Genomic DNA, 18,720 nt, shown 5'->3' with positions numbered 1-18,720 from the left:
AATTCAAGATGGGCCTTAGATATTTGGAGAAAAGATCAAAATGATTGCATTATATAATTGGATTGGATTATTGATCATTTCACGGTAATTGTAAGAAGGGTATAGTAAGGAAACTAGGGCCCCTTCTACACTGCCATATAATACAGATTATCAAAGCGGATAATCCACATTATCTGCTTTGAACTGGATTATATTTATTTATTTATTTATCTATTTATTTACTACATTTCTATCCCGCCCTTCTCACCCCCAAGGGGACTCAGAGCGGCTTACAAATTAAATTTACATACAATATTATATTATTAGCATAGCACAATACTGGCAATAAATGACTATATTGTACTATATCAATATATTCTATTATTATTATTAATATTACATGTAATATATAATATATAATTAATATTATTATATTGTATTATTAGTATTATATTGTATTACAAAATAATATTATTAATATTATATGCATATACAATATATTATAATATTATATATTATTGTAAATTATATTATATATATATATATACAGTAGAGTCTCACTTATCCAAGCTAAATGGGCCGGCAGAAGCTTGGATAAGCGAATATCTTGGATAATAAGGACGGATTAAGGACAAGTGTATTAAACATCAAATTAGGTTATGATTTTACAAATTAAGCGCCAAAACATCATGTTATACAACAAATTTGACAGTAAAAGTAGTTCAATACGCAGTAATGTTATGGTGTAATTATTGTATTTACGAATTTAGCACCAAAATATCATAATGTATTGAAAACATTGACTACAAAAATGGCTTGGATAAGCGAGGCTTGGATAAGTGAGACTCTACTGTATGTATATTATATATATATGAATCTACACCACCATTTCATCCAGTTCAAAACCGATAATCTGGATTTTATATGGCAGTGTAGAAGGGGCCTAGATAAAGATGTTACATATAACTGTTGATACACAGGTTAGATATTTTCTTTCCTTGTTACGTCCCTTTCTTCGCTTATTTATTTTCATCAGGAGATACATTGTCGTCTTGGTTCTAGAAACTTTGCTAAACTCAATAAACAAAAGTCAAAGAAAAAGTTTCCAAAAACAAATTTAGTGCACTCTCCTACTCTTCTTTCAGGCTATTAATACCCCAAACACCTCCCAACTTCATTTTTTTTTTGTTTTCTTCTGTTTTATGAAACTGATTTCTTGTGCCTTTTTGTATCTCTTCTGTCTTTGCTGTGGCTTCGTATCTGCACCGCGATAGCACCAAAATAGAACAGTTGCTCCTTGAAACTTGCCAAGGCTTTATCTGGCCCTCGCATTTGGATGTTGTTCTTCCTCGGACAGTACACACAGTCCCAGGTTATCGTTGGCTAGATTAGATTTAGAGGAAGCAGCCAACAACTGCTTCAAGGTTGGAGTGAATGGGAGGATTCGAACTCAGCTCCGCCTTGAAACACAACTTCGGCACTTTCTTTGGTTGCTTCCCCACGACTTCGCTTTGTGCTGCTTAGACTCTGCTTTTTTGCAAACATCTCAAAAGCAGAATTCCAAGAGATACTATTCTTTTGTTGAAGGTTTTCATGGGTTGTTGTGAGTTTTCCAGGCTGTATGGCCATGTTTCAGAAGCATTCTCTCCTGATGTTTTGCCCACATCTCCGGCAGGCAGCCTCAGTGGCTGTGAGGTCTGTTGGAAACTAGGCCAGTGGGGTTTATATATCTGTGGAATTATGTCCAGGGTGGGAGAAAGAACTCTTGTCTGTTGGAGGCAAGTGTGAATGTTGCAATTGGCCACCTTGATTAGCATTGAATGGCCTTGCAGCTTCAAAGCGTGGCTGCTTCCTGCCTGGGGAGGGGTTCCTTTGTTGGGAGGTGTTAGCTGGCCCTGATTCTATTATACTAGAGATACTAGAAACACAACTACAGTAGAGTCTCACTTATCCAAGCCTCGCTTATCCAACGTTCCGGATTATCCAACACATTTTTGTAGTCAATGTTTTCAATACATTGTGATATTTTGGTGCTAAATTCGTAAATACAGTAATTATTACATAGCATTACTGTGTATTGAACTACTTTTTCTGTCAAATTTGTTGTATAACGTGATGTTTTGGTGCTTAATTTGTAAAATCATAACCTAATTTGATGTTTAATAGGCTTCTCCTTAATCTCTCCTTATTATCGAACATATTCGCTTATCCAACATTCTGCCGGCCCGTTTATGTTGGATAAGTGAGACTCTACTGTACTAGAAATACTAGTATTTACAACAGATGCCCTTTTTTGATCAAAAGATATTTAGCCGATTGTTCTCCTTTTATTTTTATCAGTTTAATACTAACTTATGCAATGCTTTTGATACGAAATAAACAAAAGGAGGCTCTTAGTTAACCAGGCATCCTCCGAGGTTGTTATTTCTGTTGGAAACTAGGCCAGTGGGGTTTATATATCTGTGGAATGATGTCCAGGGTGGGAGAAAGAACTGTTGGAGGCAAGTGTGAATGTTGCAGTTGGCCACCTTGACTAGCATTGAAAAGCCTTGTAGCTTCAAAGCCTGGCTGCTTCCTGCCTGGGGGAATCCTTTGTTGGAAGGTGTTAGCTGGCCCTGACTGGAATTGCCTTGTTTTCTGAATGTTGTTCCTTATTTACAGTCCTGATTTTAGAGGGTTTTTTTTTTAAAAAAAAAATATTGGTCGCCAGATTTTGTTCATTTTCATGGTTTCCTCCTTACTGTTGAAATTTATTTATTTATTTATTTATTTACAGCATTTATATTCCGCCCTTCTCACCCCGAAGGGCACTCAGGGCGAAAACATTACACATATCAGCAAACGTTCAATGCCTTTTAACATAGAACAAAGACAAGACAAACATAGGCTCCGAGCGGGCCTCGAACTCATGACCTCTTGGTCAGAGTGATTCATTGCAGTGATTCATTGCAGCTGCTCTCCAGCCTGCGCCACAGCCCGAGCCCAAATTGTCCACATGCTTGTGGATTTCAAAGGCTTCTCTGTGTAGTAGTCTGACATGGTCGTTGTTATAAGTGGTCCAGCATTTCTGTGTTCTCAAATAATCTGCTGTGTCCAGATGGGTTCATCAAGTGCTCTGCTATGGCTGACTTCTCTGGTTGAATTAGTCTGTTCCTTGAGTATGGCATTGCTTCCACTGCTCCGCTCAGGCTGGAAATGTTGGAATGGATTGTTTCCAAGGCAAGTGGTATTAACTTCATCAAGAGAGAAAAAACAGAATAATAATAATTCTCTATACATGTTCTGCTTTGGTTGCTACATGTCCCAGGAGAACATCTAATGGCAGTTCTCCTGCCTCCTTTTTCTTCAAAGTGTTTACGAACTTAGTGTTGTGAAAGGTTTTATTGGCCTCTGTTCAAGCCGGTGATGGATGGATAATTTTTTTATTGATTTATAGTGTGTTGTATAATTTTTATATGTGTGCTTATTGTAAGTCGCCCTGAGTCCCCTCTCGGGTGAGAAGGGCGGGATATAAATGTTGTAATAATAATAATAATAATAATAATAATAATAATAAGTACCACCTCCCAGCAGCAAAGAACTGGTGGGATCACAAACCTGCAAAAGTATTGGGAAATGAGCACGCAAAAATACTGTGGGACTTCCGAATCCAGACTGACAAAGTTCTGGAACACAACACACCAGACATCACAGTTGTGGAAAAGAAAAAGGTTTGGATCATTGATGTCGCCATCCCAGGTGACAGTCGCATTGACGAAAAACAATAGGAAAAACTCAGCCGCTATCAGGACCTCAAGATTGAACTGCAAAGACTCTGGCAGAAACCAGTGCAGGTGGTCCCGGTGGTGATGGGCACATTGGGTGCCGTGCCAAAAGATCTCAGCCGGCATTTGGAAACAATAGACATTGACAAAATTACGATCTGCCAGCTGCAAAAGGCCACCCTGCAGGGATCTTCACGCATCATCCAAAAATACATCACACAGTCCTAGACACTTGGGAAGTGTTCGACTTGTGATTTTGTGATATGAAATCCAGCATATCTATCTTGTTTGCTGTGTCATAAAATAATAATGATGATGATGATGATGATGATGATGATGATGGATGGAGAAGGTAGCAGCTAATTTCTTCTTTATTGGTTGCCACACATGCTGCCCATGTTGGCCACCCAAGAGTCAGATGTGATGTGGACACTTGCAACACACATCTGGATTGTTGGAAAGGGTTATTGCAAAATTATCTTATGTGCAAATGGAGAAAAATGGGAATGCAAAGGCAGAAAAGAGATAATCCTATGTATCGATGTGGATGATGGAGTCCCCTGTTCCTTGTGTCTCTTCAATAAATGCAGTTTGACAAAACTTTCACTGCCTTGGCTCAATAGTATAGAATCCTGGGCATTGTAGTTCGGAAAGGCACTCACACTCTTTGGTAGAAAAAGTGAAAGACCTTGTAAAACTACAACTCCAAGATTCCATAGCCTTGAGCCATAGCAGATCAAGTACTGTAGAGTCTTACTTATCCAACATAAATGGGCCGGCAGAATATATTATATACCATACTTTTACTTTTTGCTGTGTATTATAGACATCTGTGCATATACAGTAGAGTCTCACTTATCCAACATAAACGGGCCAGCAGAACATTGGATAAGCGAATTTGATGGATAATAAGGAGGGATTAAGGACAAGCCTATTAAACATCAAATTAGGTTATGATTTTATAAATTAAGCACCAAAACAGCATGTTATACAACAAATTTGACAGAAAAAGTAGTTCAATACTCAGTAATGCTATGTAGTACTTACTGTATTTACGAATTTAGCGCCAAAATATCACGATGTATTGAAAACATTGACTACAAAAATGCGTTGGATAATCCAGAACGTTGGATAAGCGAATGTTGGATAAGTGAGATTCTGCTGTAGTTTCAAACTGTGAAAATGCTCCTAGGGGTCACTGTTGTTGTTGTTGTTGTTGTTTTCATTATCCAGATATTATTTATTTTCTTGATTGTTTGTTTCCTTATTGGAAAACTGTGGCTGAATCTGCACTGCCGTATCATCCAGATAAAAGCAGATAATCCAGATCTGTTTTTATATGAGTCTGCACAGCCAGATAGTCTGGGATAAGCAGATAATCTGGGATCAGATCCTGGGATATACAGCATTTGAGGCCTAAAGGGGTGATGCCTTTAGATGGGAGACAACCCACAACCATAATATATGATTTATTTACGAATAGCTATTTGAAGTGTCCTTTGCATTAACCCGGATGCATCTATTCTATACTATAAAAATAATGCAGTTTGACACCATTTGAACTGCTGTGGCTCAGTGCTATGAAATCTTGGGATATATAGTTTCTCAAGGCCTTTTGCTTTTTCTGCCTGGTGCACTTTGGAGAGAGATTGAGAGAGATTTGTGGTTCTCTTGTGTAAAGGCATAATATGCAGCAATGTTTCAGAAAGGGAAGTAGAATTTGCAAAGTCAGGACAATCACAATGTTCTCAACCAACCTCTTCCCTTTGGATGGATGACCTAATAATAATTATAATAGTAGATATGGTATCTTGGAATCCGGTTAGACTTTCAAAAAAATATTTGGTGCCCTTGTCATCTTCTGTGGTTACACTTAAAGCCATATATATATTTATTATTTATTATTTTATTTCTCACATTTATATCCCACCCTTCTCACCCGAAAGGACTCAGGGCGGCTTACAACAGTGGCAACAATCAGATGCCCATACAAACCAATATAAAACAGCACATAAAACAGTTAAAACTATTAAAATATATTATGAATTAAAAATATACATTTCATATATGTGTGTGTGTGTGTATGTATGTATACACACCCACACACACACATATACATACATACACACATACACACACAATGTTGATGCACGATATATATATATATATATATATATATATATATATATATATATACACACATACATACACACACACACACACACATACACACACACACACACACACACACACACACACACATACATATATATACACACATACACACACTAGCTGTGCCCGGCCACGCTTTGCTGTGGCGAAGTGTTGAGGAATTGTTGGTACAGTAGAGTCTCACTTATCCAACATAAACGGGCCAGCAGAATGTTGGATAAGCGAATGTGTTGGATAATAAGGAGGCATTAAGGAAAAGCCTATTAAACATCAAATTAGGTTATGATTTTACAAATTAAGCACCAAAATATCACGTTAGACAACAAATTTGGCAGAAAAAGTAGGTCAATACGCAGTAATGCTATGTAGTAATTACTGTATTTATGAATTAAGCACCAAAATATCATGATATATTGAAAACATTGACTACAAAAATGCGTTGGATAATCCAGAACGTTGGATAAGCGAGTGTTGGATAAGTGAGACTCTACTGTAGTTAAAGTCAAGGGTAAAGGTTTTACCTTACATTACGTCCATTATAAATAGGTTATATAGCTGTGTGGAAGGGCCTTGAGTCTACACTGCCATATAATCCAGTTAAAATCTGATAATCTGTATTTTATAGGCAGTGTGGAAGAGGCCTAAGTGAGGCCTAACTCTGTCTGTCCCCTGGGCTGAGTGGGTTGCTAGGAGACCAAGTGGGCGGAGCTTAGCCTTCTAACTGGCAGCAATTGGATAAAAGCAATTATTCATCTCCCTCTAATTAGTACTTTATTTTTCTTTTCATTTTGTTGTATGAACGTAGAGGCATGGATGAGGGGTTGTCCTGCCAAGTTTAGTGTTTCTGGGATGTGTAGTTTTGTTGTTTTGTCCTAGGCCGAAATTTCATTACTCTTTTATATATATAGATACTCGTGTGTGTGTATGTGTATATACACACACACACACACACAAATACACACACATATATATACACACACACTATATATATATATATATATATATGAGAGAGTTACGGTGCATCTACATTGATGCATTACAAACATTGTTGCAATTTGACCCCAGTTGAACTGCTATGGCTGTTATAGAATGACAGGAGTTGTAGTTCTTCAAAGTCTTAGCCTTGTCTGCCCAATAGTACCACTGGATTCTATGGGTCTACAGAAGGAATGCCATTTGATCCCACTTTAAATGCCAGGGCTCAGTGCTAGGAAGTCATGGGAGTTGTAGTTCTACAAGGTCTTTAACCTTCTCTGCCTGTTAGTGCCACTTGATTATATGGGTCCGTAGAAGGAATGCCATTTGATCCCACCTTAACTGCTATGGCTGCATGCTAGGAAATTGTGGGAGTTGTAGTTCTACAAGGTCTTTAGCGTTCTCTGGCAAGGAGTGCTGATGCTTCACCAAACTACAACTCCCAGGATTCCATTGCACGAAGCCATAACAGTTCAAAGTGGAGTCAAACTGCACTAATTTGATAGCTGGGAGCTTCAACCATTAGACTATACTGTCACTCAAAATACAGGCATATCTCAGTTAACAAACTTCTGATAAAGGCATTCCTTTTGCAATGCATTTCGGCATTTGCCTCCAAGACTCCTCTTCTCCATTCTTTATCTATGGTGAAAGCAAGCTGGGGAAACACAGGTTGCATCAGTATTTGTGCAATAAACACAGTGCGAGAAAGCTTTGTAAGATTTATTAGATTTTTAAGCCTGGGGGCATGGAACAGTTTTGTTCTTTTACTTGTAAAGTGCCATGTGGAGTGATAGCTCTATAACAATGAATTATATTATTATTATTATTATTATTATTATTATTATTATTATTATTATTATTATTATTATTATTATTAGTGTATGACACAGCAAACAAGATAGATATGCTGGATTTCGTATCTCAAAACCACAAGTCGAACACTTCCCAAGCGTTTAGGACTATGGTGATGTATTTTCGGATGATGCGTGCAGATCCCAGTCGGGTGGCCTTTTGCAGTTGGCCAATCGTAATTTTGTCAATGTCTATTGTTTCCAAATGCCGGCTGAGATCTTTTGGCACGACACCCAGTGTGCCCATCAGGACCACCTGCACTGGTTTCTGCCAGAGTTTTTGAAGTTCAATCTTGAGGTCCTGATAGCGGCTGAGTTTTTCCTGTTGTTTTTCGTCAATGCGACTCACCTGGGATGGCGACATCAATGATCCAAACCTTTTTCTTTTCCACAACCATGATGTCTGGTGTGTTGTGTTCCAGAATTTTGTCAGTCTGGATTCGGAAGTCCCACAGTATCTTTGCGTGCTCATTTTCCAATACTTTTGCAGGTTTGTGATCCCATCAGTTCTTTGCTGCTGGAAGGTGGTACTTGAGGCATAAGTTCCAATGAATCATTTGGGCCACATAGTTGTGCCTCTGTTTGTAGTCTGTCTGTGCGATTTTCTTACAGCAGCTGAGGATAGGATCAATGGTTTCGTCAGCTTTCTTGCACAGTCTGCATTTTGGGTCATCAGCAGATTTTTCGATCTTGGCCTTAACTGCATTTGTTCTGATGGCTTGCTTCTGGGCTGCAAGGATCAGGCCTTCTGTCTCCTTCTTCAGTTATTATTATTATTATTATTATCATTATTGTATGACATAGCAAACAAGATAGATATGCTGGATTTCATATCACAAAATCACAAGTCGAACACTTCCCAAGTGTCTAGGACTGTGTGATGTATTTTTGGATGATGCGCGCAGATCCCAGTAGGGTGGCCTTATTATTATTATTATTATTATTATTATTATTATTATTATTATTATTAAACTGGAGTTGAGAATTGTTGTGAGTTTTCCAAGCTGTCTGGCCATGTTCCAGAAGCATTCTCTCCTGACGTTTTCCCCACATCTATGGCAGGCATCCTCAGATGTTGTGAGTTCTGTTGGAAACTCTCTCTATATATTTCCTTTCCCTTTTTGAATATGTAAATAAAAAATACATGGCCCCTCAATGAGATGGATGGATTGTTTGCTGCAATCCATTTGCACAATATACGGTTCCTCCTCCTCCTCCTCCTCCTCTCTCTCTCTTTTTGCAAAATGTCACACTCCGGAGTCTGCTTTATTATTGGCCGAAGAAGTCTAGAAGCAGACCGAAAGTAGTTGAGAACTTACCTGATACATCACAAAGCTTCTCTCTTAGGTAAGATGTTTTGTTTTTCAGGGCTGGAGGACTTCCTATAACAGTGGTTCCCAACCTTTTTTTTGTCTAGAAACCACTTTGACCAGGGACCACTCTCTAATATTAGTACCAAAAGGGTTACGAATCAGTTTCTGGTCAACTTTAGATTCAGTTTGGTTATCTGGGGTGCTGATTCAGAAAATTGCATTGGCTAGACCACATCAGCCCTATTTTCTGATACGGAACATATGCCATCCAGTACTCGCCCACAGAAAACCATATTTAATACTCTAGAGCTGATGTGGGAGAGGGAGGAGGAGGAGAAGCAGCAGTCAGGAGGCTTGTTGTGCCTTTTTTGTTGGGCTGTGTTATTATCCGTGGATTTTGTTAACGTTTGTGTTTAGAAAAAAGAAGAAGAGGGGGCTGAGGTTGAACAAAATACAAAAGGCAGAGCACAAGACCCAGGAAACTGTCCCTAATGGCTATCATAATGGCTCAGGGGGAGGGAGGAGGAGGAGAAGCAGCAGTCAGGAGGCTTGTCATGCCTTTTTTGTTAGGCTGTGTTATTATCCGTGGATTTTGTTAACGTTTGTGTTTTAAAAAAAGGAGAGGAGACTGAGGTTGAACAAAATACAAAAAGCAGAGCACAAGACCCAGGAAACTGTCCCTAATGGCTATAATAATGGCTCAGGGGGAGGGAGGAGGAGAAGCAGCAGTCAGGAGGCTTGTTGTGCCTTTTTTTTTGTTGGGCTGTGTTATTATCCGTGGATTTTGTTAACATTTGTGTTTTAAAAAAAGAAGGAGAGGGGGCTGAGGTTGAACAAAATACAAAAGGCAGAGCACAAGACCCAGGAAACTGTCCCTAATGGCTATAATAATGACTCAGGGGGAGGGAGGAGGAGGAGAAGCAGCAGTCAGGAGGCTTGTCATGCCTTTTTTGTTAGGCTGTGTTATTATCAGTGGATTTTGTTAACGTTTGTGTTTAAAAAACATGCCTTTCATTAGTAGTCAGCCTTTCCCTTCCTGACATACCCATTTCCTCAGCAATATACGAGGGTCTCATGAGACCAGTGTAGTAACAGTGTAGTAACGATGAGGCCACGGAACATATTTAATTCTTGGGGACCACTGGTGGTCCATGGATCACAGATTGGGAACCACTGTTCTATAAGATCGGAGGGTGTAGACTTCTATGGGATGCATCTACACTGTTGAATGAAGACAGTTTGACATCACTTGAACTGCCCTGGTTCAAGGCAATTGAATCCTGAACGTCATAGTTTGGTAAGCCTCTCTTAATATTGTCAAATACACCCAGGATAAAGTCAGATAAACGTAACAGCTAGTAACTCTATGGCTAAGGCTGGGTGTAGACAGCCATATAATCCAGTATCTGATCCCAGATGACCTGCTTTCAACTGGATTATATAATTGACAATGCCATACAGTAGAGTCTCACTTATCCAAGCTAAACGGGCCGGCAGAACCTTGGATAAGCGAATATCTTGAATAATAAGGAGGGATTAAGTAAAAGCCTATTAAACATCAAATTAGGTTATGATTTTACAAATTAAGCACCAAAACATCATGTTATACAACAAATTTGACAGAAAAAGTAGTTTAATACGCAGTAATGTTATGTTGTAATTACTGTATTTACGAATTTAGCATCAAAATATATTGAAAACATTGACTACAAAAATGCGTTGGATAATCCAGAACCTTGGATAAGCGAGTCTTGGATAAGTGAGACTCTAGTGTATAATCTAGTTCAAAGCAAATAATCTGGAATCAGAAACTGTATAGATCCAGCCTAAGATGAGAGCAACAACTCTGTCCATTTTATTCCAATTGAATTGCTTTTAATCAGTTTTAAGTGCCATGACTCAATGCTATGGGATCTTGGGAGTTGTAGTTTGGTGAGCCACAAGCACTTTTGGGCAGAGAAGGCTAAAAGTCTTATAAATCTACAACTCCCATGATTCTAGGTCAACGAGACATGGCAGGTAAAGTGGCATCAAACTGCATCACTTCAACAGTGTAGATGCACCGCTGATTCTGAGGTCCCGTCTACACTGCCATATGAAATCCATATTATTTTCTTTGAACTGGATTATGTGGCAGTGTAGATCCAGCCGGAGTTACAATAGGTTTATAGTAACAATAACTGCTTTACCCATGGCAATTTAGATGAGATAATATTGAGTATGGAAGGTATCAAACAAAAAAACCCAACCTATTGGGAGTCTGCTCTTTTACTTTGTAATGTGAGTCAATTTCTAAATGGTTTGCATGATGAAATATCAGAAATCTGGTGGAAGGAAGTAACCGGGTTTCCTGTTGTCAAGGTGCCCTCCTTAGCTTTCTCAACTCACTGTATCAGTAACAGAAACCAAAAACCTGTGCAAAAGAAAAGAAAAGGGAATGCATGCACATTCTCTTTATTTGCATAGTGCAACGCTGTTTGAAGAACTGAAATACTCCAGAATAAAGACATAGTGGTGGGAGCGTGTCATATTCTCGGTATGATTCACAGTCTTCCTCTAAGTCTGTTAGCAAAAATTAGAATGGTGTTTATCTCATTCATTTTTATCTTCCCCTTTACCTACTATGGAGTCCAAAGGTGCATCTACATTGGGTTGCTGTGAGGTTTCCGGGCTGTATGGCCATGTTCCAGAAGCATTCTCTCCTGACGTTTCGCCCACATCTATGGCAGGCATCCTCAGAGGTTGTGAGGTCTGTTGGAAACTGGGCAAGAAGCATATACCGTATATACTCGAGTATAAGCCAATCCGAATATAAGCCGAGGCACTTAATTTTAACAAAAAAAACTGGGAAAACATTGACTCCAGTATTATTTATTATTTATTAGCGACATTTATATCCCGACCTTCTCACCCCCAAGGGGACTCAGGGTGGTTTACAAGTATACATACATACAATATATTATATGACTATATTGCAATATTAGTAGTAATATTGCATGGAATATAAATATACAATTATAATAGTGAATTATAATTATTATTACATTGTATTACATCATAATATTATTAATATTACATGTATATACAATATATTATAATATTAGCATAGTATAATATTATTATATATTATATCGTATAAGTATAAGCCGAGGGTGGTAAATTTCAGAAATAAAAATAGATACCAATAAAATTACATTAATTGAGGCATCAGTAGGTTAAATGTTTTTGAATATTTACATAAAGCTCTAATTCAAGATAAGACTGTCCAATTCTGATTAAATCATTATTCTCATCTTCTTCAATGTAAATGTTCTTATGTATCCTTTTAATAATAATAGAGTAAAATAATACAAGTAATAATAATAATAATACAGTAAAATAATACATGTAATAATAAATAAAGTAAAATAATAAATGCAATAATAATAATAATAATAAGATCAGAGTGAAATAATAAATGTATTAATAATAATAACAAAAACAGGGTAAAATAAATGTAATAGTAGCAACAATAATAGAGAAAAATAATAAATGTAATAATACCAATAATGATAGGGAAAAATAATAAATGTACCATATATTCTCAAGTATAAGCTGACCCAATATAAGCCAACCAGGACCCTCACCCGAGTATAAGCCAAGGGGGGCTTTTTCAGTCTTAAAAAGAGGGATGAAAAACTAGGCTTATACTCGAGTACATACAGTATATATATGTGGAATGATGTCCGGAGTGGGAGAAAGAATTCTTGTCTGTTGGAGGCAAGTGTGAATGTTGCAATTGGCCACCTTGATTAGCATTGAATGGCCTTGCAGCTTCAAAGCGTGGCTGCTTCCTTTTTTAAAATTACTCTTTATTAAGATTTATTTTATGATACAATAGTAATATAGAAAGAAAAAAGATTAATGTATAGATATAGGTATAAAGAAGAAGACAGAAATAGAACAGATTTAATACTCTATATGCAAGGATTACTATGTACAGTAGAGTCTCACTTATCAACATAAACGGGCCGGCAGAACGTTGGGTAAGCGAATATGTTGGATAATAAGGAGGGATTAAGGAAAAGCCTATTAAACATCAAATTAGGTTATGCTTTTACAAATTAAGCACCAAAACATGATGTTATACCACAAATTTGACAGAAATAGTAGTTCAATACACAGTAATGCTATGTAGAAATTACGGTATTTACGAACTTGGCACGAATATATCACGATGTATTGAAAGCATTGACTACAAAAAAGCATTGGATAATCCAGAACGTTGGATAAGCGAGTGTTGGATAAGTGAGACTCTACTGTAGTAATTACTGTATTTAGGAATTTACCACCAAAACTTCACAATATATTGAAACTACAAAAACATTGACTACTAAAAGGCAAACTGCATTGGATAATACAGAACGCTGGATAAGTGAATGTTGGATAAGCGAGACTCTACTGTACTTTATTTTTGTACTCCTCCTCCATCTCCCTGAAGGAACTCAGGACGGCTTGCATGGGTCCAAGCCCGGATAAAAACAGCAAACAAAATAAAACACATCAAAACATACAGACACAAATATGAACATTTTACACACTGACATAGTAAAAATTTAAAATGATAACAATAGTAAAACATGAATTTGGCTATCTGATTAGATTAATCCTCCCAGGAATGTTTGGGGCTGGGCTGGGACTCAAGAAATATATTATACATATATAGTTATAATTACTAGAGGAGCAGATCTTTCTTTATACCTACCTACCTACCTACCTATCTCTCTGTCTCCTCTGGGGCTGGATGGCTATCTGTTGGGAGGGCTCTGATTATGTCTTCCTTTATAACCCAGTTCAAAGCTGATATTGTGGATTATATGCTTTGATATTCTGGGTTATATTTGATATTCTGGGTTATATGGCTGTACAAAAGGGAAGGGCCTGAATTCTTTTCATCTGATGACTCCTGCTTTGAGTCTGGAAATAATATATGTTGCATCTTTCCTCCGGCACAAACCCCAATGGAGGAAACATGCGTGAAGGCAGCCGTGTTTATGCCCAATTCCCTTTCAGCCAGCTGCAGCCAGCTGCAACAAATCACTCTGACCAAGAGGTCATGAGTTCGAGGCCCGCTCGGAGCCTATGTTTGTCTTGTCTTTGTTCTATGTTAAAGGCATTGAATGTTTGCCTTATATGTGTAACTAGCTTTGCCCGGCCACGCGTTGCTGTGGCTTATGCTTTCAGAGTGCTGTTCTTTATTTACTGTCCTGATTTTAGAGATTATATAGTTCTGTATTATTATATCACAGTAATTATTACATATTATATTTATAATCTTTTATTATCTGCTTAGAACTGGATTATATGAGGCCCCTTCTACACAGGTGTATAAAATGCACACTGAAGTGGATTATATGGCAGTGTGGAGTCAAGATAATCCAGTTCAAAACAGATAATATAAGATTATAAATGGGTTATATAGCTGTGTGGAAGGGCCTTGAGTCTGCACTGCCATATACTGTAATACAGTTAAAATCTGATAATCTGTATTTTATAGGCAGTGTGGAAGAGGCCTAAGTGAGGCCTAACTCTGCCTGTCCCCTGGGCTGAGTGGGTTGCTAGGAGACCAAGTGGGCGGAGCTTAGCCTTCGAACTGGCAGCAATTGGATAGAAACAATTATTCTTCTCCCTCTAATTAGGACTTTATTTTTCTTTTCTTTTTGTTGTATGAACATAGAGGCATGGATGAGGGGTTGTGCTGCCAAATTTAGTGTTTCTGGGATGTGTAGTTTTGTTTTGTCCTAGGCCGAAATTTCATTACCCTTTTATATATATAGATGTGATCCGCCCTGAGTCCCCTTGGGGTGAGAAGGGCAGAATATAAATACTGTAAATAAATAAATTATTTAATTGATTTGTGCTTGAGGACCTCCTGAAGGATGTCCCTCGAGGTCAGGAGTGTGTCTCTTCCACCCCGTCACCCTTGATAGCCTCCAAAATCTGTTGCCTGAGGCAGGTGCCTCGGAGAGGAAGCCACTTCCTGGCACATTTGGCATTGCCACATGCTTCTCGTTGCAAAAACGTTTCCAAATAGAAATGAAGCTAGAACGTTCTCCGTGCATGCACACTTGGTTGTATACTTGTACAACACTGGAATTGCTGGAGTGTCCGACCAAAGAAAACAAAGCCTAGACATACAGTGGCATACATTAATAATTTGGTGTACATTTGTATTTGATATGGGCATTGTTCAAGTGTGTTCCACATAATTACAGAACATACCGGCTGCGTTGAGAGACAGCCTTGGACAATTTGTGTGACCCACCAAACTAAACACGGGCTGTGAATTGTACCAGGCACTTTGCATTGTCTTGTTTTTGGTACCGTGTTTCCCCGAAAATAAGACAGTGTCTTATATCAATTTTTGCTCCCAAAGATGCTCTAGGTCAGGGGTCCTCAAACTTTTGAAGCAGAGGGCCGTTCCACAATCCTTCAGACTGTTGAGGGGCCGAATTATCATTTGAAAAAAAAAATACAAATTCCTATGCATACTGCACATGTCTTATTTGTAATGTAACAACAACAACAACAAAAGAGCAATACAATATTTAAAAATGAAAACAATTTTAACCAACATAAACCTATCAGGATTTCAATGGAAAGTGTGGGCCTGCTACTGGCCAATGAGATAGTCAAGTTAATTAGGATTGTTGTTGTTGTGTGCCTTCAAGTCATTTTAGACTTTGGGCGAGCCTAAGTCTAAAATTATTTATTTACTGCATTTATTTACTACCTTTATTTACTACTTCTCACCCCAAAGGGGACTCAGAGCAGCTGTATGTACATACAATATATTATATTAGCATAGCACAATATTAGCACTATATATTACTATATTGAACTATACCACTATAGTATTATATAATATTAATTAAATAATTAATTTTATTATATGGTATTATTATTAGTATTATATTGTATAACATAATATTATTATCAATAGTATATGTATATACAATATATTATTAAAAGTGATATAAAAATATATTATAAAACTGAGGGCGGGGGCCAGGTAAATGACCTTGGAGGGCCCCCCGGGCCTTAGTTTGGGGACCCCTGCTCTAGGTCTTATTTTCAGGGGATGTCTTATTTTTCCATGAAGAAGAATTCACATTTATTGTTGAACAAAAAAATGAACATTTATTATATACTGTACAGCATAACCAGACAAACTGTGAATCCTATCAAGAATTTCTTGTTACTACCAATATTTCCATGTATAACACTTTATGGTACGTACATTTACTGATCCTTCATGCTCTGGTGTGTTCTGTTCATTGGGCATGCTTCCAAACAAAAACTTTGCTAGGTCTTACTTTGAGGGGAGGCCTTATTTTTAGCAATTCAGCAAAACCTCTACTAGGTCTTATTTTCTGGGGATGTCTTATTTTAGGGGAAACAGGGTAGTTTGCCTCGCAAGCGCGGCTGATGGGAACGAGGGACCGGGCCTTCTCGGTGGTGGCTCCCCGGTTGTGGAACACCCTCCCCAGTGATATTAGGCAAACTCCAACTCTTTTGGGCTTTAGAAGAGCCCTAAAAACATGGCTATGTGCCCAGGCTTTCAACGAATAAACTATAAAGATGATACGGACTGACTCATGGATAAAGCACGAGGTTACCGGACGAACGGATCTGAGCATATGTATTTTTTAAATTTATATACTGTAATATTATACTGTACTAGCTGTGCCCGGCCATGCGTTGCTGTGGCGAAGTATGGTGGTATGGGAAATAGTCAAGATAATCCAGTTCAGAGGAGATAAAATAAGATTATAAATGGGTTATATAGCTTTGTGGAAGGGCCTTGACTCTACATTGCCATATAATCCAGTTAAAATCAGATAATGTGTATTTTATAGGCAATGTGGAAGAGGACTAAGTGAGGCCTAACTCTGCCTGTCCCCTGGGCTGAATGGGTTGCTAGGAGACCAAATGGGCGGAGCTTAGCCTTCTAACAGGCAGCAATTGGATAAAAACAATTATTCCTCTCCCTCTAATTAGGACTTTATTTTTCTTTTCTTTTTTGTTGTATGAACGTAGAGGCATGGATGAGGGGGTTGTGCTGCCAAGTTTAGTGTTTCTGTGATGTGTAGTTTTGTTGTTTTGTCCTAGGCCGAAATTTCATTACCCTTTTACATATATAGATTTAATAGTTTTAACTGATTTTATGTATTGTTGATTGATTTTGTATAGGCATCTAATTGTACCAATGTTGTAAGTCGCCCTGAGTCCCTTCGAGTGAGAAGAACGGGATATAAATATTGGAAATAAATAAAATAAATAAATAGTTTGGGCAGGATTGTGGTTCTGTTGGATAGGTTCGCCCTTGACTGGGTTGTGAGATGCACAGCCACGTTCCAGGCTGGATTTCCCAGAAAACTAGACCTCACTTTCCCATGTCTGTGATTTACAGGGGGATGCTAGAAGAAGCCCGGAATGCCTTATGTGGACCGTCAGAACCGGATTTGTGGGTTCCTGGACATTGAGGACAATGAGGCCAGTGGCAGGTTCCTGCGGAGATATTTCATCTTGGATACCCAAGCCAACAGCCTTCTGTGGTACATGGACAATCCCCAGGTGAGTTGTCTTCTGGGGCACACTTTTAGTGTCCTGAGTAAATCTGCCTTTGTTTATCCTTGTGTTATTAAACCAAATGTTTTCCTAGATCAGTGGCTCCCTTGATGTGTGGTAAAAACACTTTTCGTCTGGGTGGATTTTCTTTCATGGCTTGTTCTTGGTCTAGAAGCTCTTCTGATGTCTGTGGTGCAGTCTCCATTGGCCTGTAGAGCCCAGTTTAGGTGGTTTAGTTCACCTTGGAGGAGGTGGAACATGCCATCCAGCCTGGAAAACTCACAGCAACCAATAATAATAATAATAATAATAATAATAATAATAATAATAATAATAATAATAATACAAAGTTCTGGAACACAACACACCAGACATCACAGTTGTGGAAAAGCAAAAGGTTTGGATCATTGATGTCGCCATCCCAGGTGACAGTCGCATTGACGAAAAACAACAGGAAAAACTCAGCCGCTATCAGGACCTCAAGATTGAACTTCAAAGACTCTGGCAGAAAATAGTCCAGGTGGTCCTGGTGGTGATCGGCACACTGGGTGCCATGCCAAAAGATCTCAGCCGGCATTTGGAAACAATAGACATTGACAAAATTACGATCTGCCAGCTGCAAAAGGCCACCCTACTGGGATCTGCGCGCATCATCCGAAAATACATCACACAGTCCTAGACACTTGGGAAGTGTTCGATTTGTGATTTTGTGATATGAAATCCAGCATATCTATCTTGTTTGCTGTGTCATAATAAAATAATAATAATAATAATAAATAAATAAATAAACTTTATTTTTATATCCCGTCCCATCTCCCTGAAAGGAACTCGGGGTGGCTCACAACAGGGACAAGCCCAACAACGACACAACATACCGTATATACTCAAGTATAAGCCGACCCGAATATAAGCTGACGCACCTAATTTTAACCAAAAAAAAAAAAAAACTGGGAAAACATTGACTCCAGTATAAGCTGAGGGTGGTAAATTTCATGGCAAACATTCAATGCCATACGACATACAGACAGAGACGAAGACATAGAGGCAATTTAA

The 18,720-nt window shown here is 38.2% G+C and overlaps 1 protein-coding gene across 2 annotated transcripts in view; it reads left to right on the top strand.

Annotated features, from left to right (window-relative positions):
• The window catches only part of plekha2 (pleckstrin homology domain containing A2), a 73,360-nt gene that overhangs the window by 10,442 nt on the left and 44,198 nt on the right, over window positions 1-18,720 (top strand). Inside the window, exons 1-2 of one of the 2 annotated variants that reach the window (XM_062961370.1) lie at window positions 8,977-9,091; window positions 17,510-17,673. In XM_062961370.1, the coding sequence (XP_062817440.1) occupies window positions 17,533-17,673 (141 nt within the window). In that variant the 5' untranslated portion in view covers window positions 8,977-9,091; window positions 17,510-17,532. Of the gene's footprint in view, window positions 1-8,976; window positions 9,092-17,509; window positions 17,674-18,720 lie in introns of those variants that run through there. The other variant, XM_062961369.1, reaches the window with a different exon arrangement.

The sequence above is a fragment of the Anolis carolinensis genome, unplaced genomic scaffold (genome assembly GCF_035594765.1).
Source record: "Anolis carolinensis isolate JA03-04 unplaced genomic scaffold, rAnoCar3.1.pri scaffold_8, whole genome shotgun sequence".
Lineage (NCBI taxonomy): Eukaryota > Metazoa > Chordata > Lepidosauria > Squamata > Dactyloidae > Anolis > Anolis carolinensis.
Note: the sequence above shows the minus strand (reverse complement) of the source record. Positions and strands in the feature narration are given on the sequence as shown.